General features: G+C 39.5%; 1 protein-coding gene across 1 annotated transcript in view; it reads right to left on the bottom strand.

Moving 5' to 3' along the window:
* Window positions 1–651: 651 nt before the first annotated feature.
* Window positions 652–6,148, bottom strand: part of tm4sf5 (transmembrane 4 L six family member 5) — a 29,110-nt gene continuing 23,613 nt past the window's right edge. Inside the window, exons 4-5 of the mRNA XM_039747189.1 lie at window positions 5,174–5,366; window positions 652–2,021 (exon numbers count right to left, since the gene is read on the bottom strand). Of these exons, the coding sequence (XP_039603123.1) occupies window positions 2,007–2,021; window positions 5,174–5,366 (208 nt within the window). The 3' untranslated portion in view covers window positions 652–2,006. The remainder of the gene's footprint in view (window positions 2,022–5,173; window positions 5,367–6,148) is intronic.

The following is a 6,148-nucleotide window of genomic DNA, read 5'->3' as shown; positions in this document are numbered from 1 at the left end:
GAGAAGAGATGAATACAGCTAGTTTTAAAGGAAGGTGCAACCTCTGGTGACTGGATTAAAGTTCCTTCCATTTACAGGTACAGGTCCTGATCATTGGAGTGTTATTTTGCCTATTATATCTCAGCAGGTTCAGTTCGCAGTCACAAGTCAAAGATTAATGTCCACCTGAGTGCCCCCCACTTGATGGAAAGGTGTCCGCTGATCTCAGATTTACACCATTGTTTACATATGAAGTACTGGTATGGAAAGTCCTGTAGTAAAGCCTTTTTCTCAGTTACACAGGTTGGGGTGGGGGGTTAGTGATGCTATCTGAACAGGACTTGTGTGCCACTAAAGGCCTAGTAGAATGGGCAATGCCCACTTGTTCCTACACCTTGAATCTCCTTTGAGCCAACATCTACCGCAAGGTCTGTGCGTGTCACTGCTGTGAGTGGGAAACCAGCACTGCTCTGTTTTCTGTACACCACATCATACTTAGATGCTAGCGATCATAACATGATGTGGGGAGGTCTTGCATGGTTTGACTGGGCCATTAGTTTGTACATCCATCTCCATGAGAACACCCAAGGTTATTTAGACAAGTGTGATTATAGTTAGTAAGGTGCTCTGAAAATGCTTCAATTTGGATGAAGAATTCCAGGTAGACAGTTATTATTTGAAAGGTGCTTGTGTTTATTTAGAGAAATACTGCAGCACATATATCATTAGAAACATAAACATTGCTCTCATTAAAAAAAATAAGACATAAAAAGAAATTAACAATCAATCTGATATTTTGATATATCAATCACTGTGACTGAAGGGGTTTAAACGACTTTGAGGAAAAGAAACTGGTAATATTAGGGAGTTTTAGTTTTCTTAAAGCCTGAATTCTTTTCCATTCATGTCATCTGAAACAATCCCAGAATGCAGTGCTAGAGAAATAAAACCAATTATAGCATATTTTGTGCTTAAGGTGAGTTTTTGGTCGTGTCTTCCACCACCCTAATGGAAAAGGATGAATCTGCTGGGCTGCCTGCCTGACTCACAGAAAATGTGAGCCTTAGCATATCAAGCAGATGGAGGCTTGGCACTCAGACTCTTAAAGACCTTTTGTATCTTTGCTTCAAGACAGTTTTTGGTTCAATGTGACTTTTGGAAAGTGAGCTTCTTCAGAAGCCTTTCCCCTCAAATCCTCAGGCACAGTTTGCCTTCACAGGGCTGGGGTCCGCTGTTTGTCCCTTGACAACAGATATCTTGAGGACAAGAGAGAATGAAGATAGAGAATGGCAGGGGTATGTCAGCTCACCACCTCAGGTGTCTGGTGGGGTCTTTCAACAACACTTGCAAAAAATGTTTAAAATCTGCAACATTGCCAGTTTATTGGCTTACATTTTATAAAGCTACATTCCTCTATTCCTCTTTTACATAGCCATTTAAACAGTAATTAATATCACAGTACAAAATGAAGCAATGTCTTCTTTAAGAATTGATTCACTGTCATCAAGATGTTGTAAGGATACAGTGTACGGTGAAAAATCAGTGACACGGAGTAAAGAATTTTCATTTCAGGATACAATAGAGAAGTTCTGAGTTTGGATTTGAATGTTAGAATGACATGAGTTTGGCAGGCACACACCAGATATGGATAATAGTGGGCCAAGAATATTGAACAATGAGATGGGCTGCTTCAGAAATTCTGTTGCTGCACATAAAGACATGAAAAGGAAAGGACAGACTGTACCGGACTGAATGGCCACTTCTCATTAAGATGTTTTGTTACATTCTTTGGTAAACATTACAGATATTTTGGAGTGTTAGCTTTCACATCTTTATGACGATTTACTTGAAGATGCTGTGACTTGATATCTCAGGACTTTGCACAAACATCAATTTTGAGATGGATGCATCTGGAGGGGCTTCTTTTTACATCATGTCATCCTGCATAGTAACGCACAGTAAAATGTTGTGCATAATAGTTGAAAATGGGAGGAGAAGATAATAAAATTGGATTGTCTCAGCAGTGTTCAAAAGCCATCATCCTGAAATGAAAACAGTAAAATAGATTATCATTATTTGTGTGCTCATTTATTCAAGTTCTATAGCTACCTATTCTATTACAACCAGATCCACAGTTGAGTCCAGTCTTCTGCACAGTGCTGCATGCAGTGAATGCCTCTCGTTGAAGCATGGAGCACATGAAATGTACCAACACTCAATGAAGCACCAGTCTCATAGCAAGCACATTCATCCATACACCAGTTTAGAGAGAGAGGAGAGGTTAGGAGCACGCACTGATAGCCGCACCCACCACATGACAATCCAACTCAGGATCCAGATTGCGACCCGAGTGCAGCCATGCAACGGGTTCTACCTCAGCACCACATTAGTTCAGATGGAATGGAACAGTGTGAGGTTTTATTTATGGTGGCCGGAGTGCCAATTCTGCCACCAACCCCCAAGTTTTTCCCTGTAAGTTGGAGGACCTGCTTGCAGGGCTGGATGCAGATTAACGTCATACCCAGGATAGAGCAACTGTAGGTTAAGCACCTTGTTCAAGGGCCCAACGGAGTAGATTCACTTCTGGTGTTTACGGGATTTGAACCAGCAACCTTCCGATTGCCAGTGCAGATCCCTAGCCTCAGAGCCAGCACTCCGCCCATACAAAGAAGTATAGCAATATTTTATTTCTATTGCCGAACAAGCTTGTTTATATTCATCAGTTGTGTCAATGTCCAGATCTTTATAGCTGGTATATTCGCTGCCCATTAATAAAATTGAAAGGTAGTACCATTTATGATGGCTGGAGTGCCAATTCTGCCATCAACCCCCGGGTTGCAGATTAACTTCATACCCAGGACAGACCAGTTTAGAGTCACCAATAAATCTAACCTGCACAAAAAAGGGGCAACATTTAGATGGCATTTGGACAGAGCTTACACTGGTATTTGAACCAGGGACTCTGCAACTGTAAGGCAGCCGTCTTAAGCACTATGATACACTTCTGCCCTATTATTATTATTATGCACCTTATTAAAAGGATAAATGTCTGTATGTTTTCCTGTGTGTTCATCCAGTTGCTATGTCATTCCAACAGAGGGCATATCACAAACATTAACACTGCTTTCACAAATCCCACACCAAAAGGCATTGGACAGAGGAATATACATTTCATTAGTCATTCCAGCAGATGGCACATCACAAACAATTTGTTGTGATGCATTTTATTGCTACAAATGTTTGTGATGTGCCATCTGTTGGAATGAAAAATGCAATCTATTTTATTATTACATGCATTACAAAATACAATCCAACAGTTGGTACACTGAAATGTTTCAACCCACCTTAGCTATTATTATTATTATTATTATTATTATTACTATTATTATTATTATCATTATTATTATTATTATTGTTAAATATATATCTATGAATAAGTTCAACCATTTTCTGCTTGTAGCTTTATATCTATCTATCTATCTATCTATCTATCTAATAGCAAAGAGGATTCTAAAAAATTATTGTCTGAATGAACATAATGCTTATTTCAGAACACATTTTGTTTTCATTTATAGAGAAGGACTACATCATTGTGCACCTGCAAAGGAAAAAAGTTAAAGGTTATTTCCATGCTGAAAAAGAAAGAAAGTAGAAGACACACATTTCAGCTGTTTAGCCTTCATTACGAACTGCTTAAGATTATACAGTACATCTGAAACTTTGTGTCCCTTCCCTTATGTTCTTTTCAGCATGAAAATAATTTTAAAATTTTTCCATTTCTGTTTCCAGTATATGCTAATAAATGTGACAGTCACATTGCCCTGGCTACTGAACTGATATTCCAGCACTCACACCTACATAAATGTACACAACTGTATGACATGTCATCCATTTGATTATTTTCTGAGCATAGGTTGTCCTTCACAGATTTGCTCACAGATGGTGTCTAACTTGGCAAGGTTAGGCATAAGGCAGGAAAACATCTGAGGCAGGATGAGAGTAGGTCAAAGGACACGTTTACATAAACATTCACATGATAGGACAATTTAGAGTCGCTAAGGGCCGGTTTATACTTTAAGCTCAGAATAGTTACACGCACCTATCATGGCTCTCACGCATTCCCAGTGTTCTTTTGATCCATCCTCTGAGCATATTGTGAGAAATTAATGTGATGCGTGTGCAAGTTGCAGTACCAGCAACAATATGGGTGTGCTGTGAGTTTCAGTTTGGGTAGGTGATGTCAACATCATTGTTTGCTGTCAACATTTGCAGCTTGCAGCTGCAACAAAATCAATGTGCGTGCTTCGATGTTTGATGAATGGGTTGATGCGGTGAAGCAAATCATCAGACTTAAATGCTGACATGTGAATGTACTTTTCTTCACTCATTTCTCGCATAGGCAATACAAGCATCGCATTTTCCCCATTGTAATGACGCAATACATTTAAAGATCTCACATACCATCTTCTGTGTTGCTATTGTCATCTTTTTTTTTTGCACCTTCACAACAGCATCACAATGTATAGAATTTTAACATCTTTCTTCCCTGAACTCACAGCAGAGCGAAACCAAATGTTGTTTTCTCACTGTGATGATTTCACACCTAGTGGAGTCCTCCAGATTTACTTAAAGTACACACACAAGTATAGTTAGCGCGCTGCTAGCGTAGCAGCAGAATCCTCAAGCTCATACATCTTGTAGCATTAAGCATATCCCTGGACTTACACTACACAGACTGTGACCTAGGTGGGTAACTCATGACCACGTGAAGCAAAATCCAAAAACATCGAAGAAAGGAAGTGATGCTTAGTGGGAAGCCAGTCAATTTAGTGATGCACACCCTTACTGGTCCCAGTAAGAGTCACTAGTTTATTTAACTTGATTGTGTTTGGTCTGTTGAAGGTAAAGAGTTTATCAAGAGAACATCTATGCAAACAAAGGAAGAACAAGCAAACTCCACATTTATTGTATTAAATATTCTGCAACCTTTTTTATATCTATAAAATATTGTGATAGCACCACAAAAATGCAAAAAATGTCTCCTGAGCATATTAGGGTTTCAGTTCCCCGATACAAGCACAAAAAATTAAATGAAACTAGCTTTCATCCAAAATATGGAAGCTTTGTACATGCACATGACCCTTTAGCCCATGTGGTGATTAGTTTAATTTGCAGAAAGCATCAAAAGACTTACATCCTCTCGACCCCTCTTGCGGCAGTCCCCGCACACACAGCCAAAACATCCGTTGATAACCTGAATGCCACACAGCACCACTTCCACAAATCCAAGAATAAGCAGAATGGAAAAGAGAACGATGTTCCAAAGGACAATGTTATTGGGCTCTATGCATGATTTCCATAGGTCCTTGTTGAACAAGTAGCTGTTACTGTCAGAAAAGATTGAAAATAGAAACTATTAAGATTCCAAATGATGAAAGCCCAATACAATAATAATTGACATTCATATGTGATTAGATTTAAATGTTTATACTGGTGCCATAGAGAGATTACACAAGAGAGCAAAATGGACAATTTGCTTGAAAAGTGTAAGCAGTCCCATTGATACTGAGCTCTGTTTCCCATGATTTTGTTACATATGTGCTGTTAGCCAACATACACAAAACAAGCATTTGAAACAGAGTTATTTATTATATTCCAATCATCTACAATATTAAAATCACCTGCCTAAAATTATGGAGGTCCTCCTGGTGCCGCTAAATCAGAACAGAGGTCATCGACTCCTTAAGGCCTCTGAAACTGTCATGTGATATCAGGCACCAATACACTAGCAGCAGATCCTCTCAGTTGGGAGGTGGGGCCTCCCTGGATCAGACATGTTTTTCTAGCACATTCCACAGACACTCATTCAAATTGAGATCTGGTGAATTTGGAGGCCATGTCAACATCTTGAACTACGTATCATGATCCTCAAACAATTCCTGTACAATTTTTGCAGTGTGGCAGGGGTGAAAGTGGTCTGCGTGATCTTTTTGTAGGTGGTACATGTCAAGGTAACATCCAGATGAATGCCAGGACCTATGGTTTCCCAGTAGAACATTTCCCAGAGCATCACACTGCCTCAACTGACTTAGCTTCTTCCCATTGTGTATTCAGCTACCATCTCTTCCCCAGGTCAATGCACCTGGTCATCCACATGATCTAAAAGAAA

The sequence above is a fragment of the Polypterus senegalus genome, chromosome 3 (assembly GCF_016835505.1).
Source record: "Polypterus senegalus isolate Bchr_013 chromosome 3, ASM1683550v1, whole genome shotgun sequence".
In the NCBI taxonomy this organism is placed as follows: Eukaryota; Metazoa; Chordata; class Cladistia; order Polypteriformes; family Polypteridae; genus Polypterus; species Polypterus senegalus.
The sequence above is the reverse complement of the archived record's forward strand: the minus strand, read 5'-3'. Positions and strand labels throughout refer to the sequence as shown.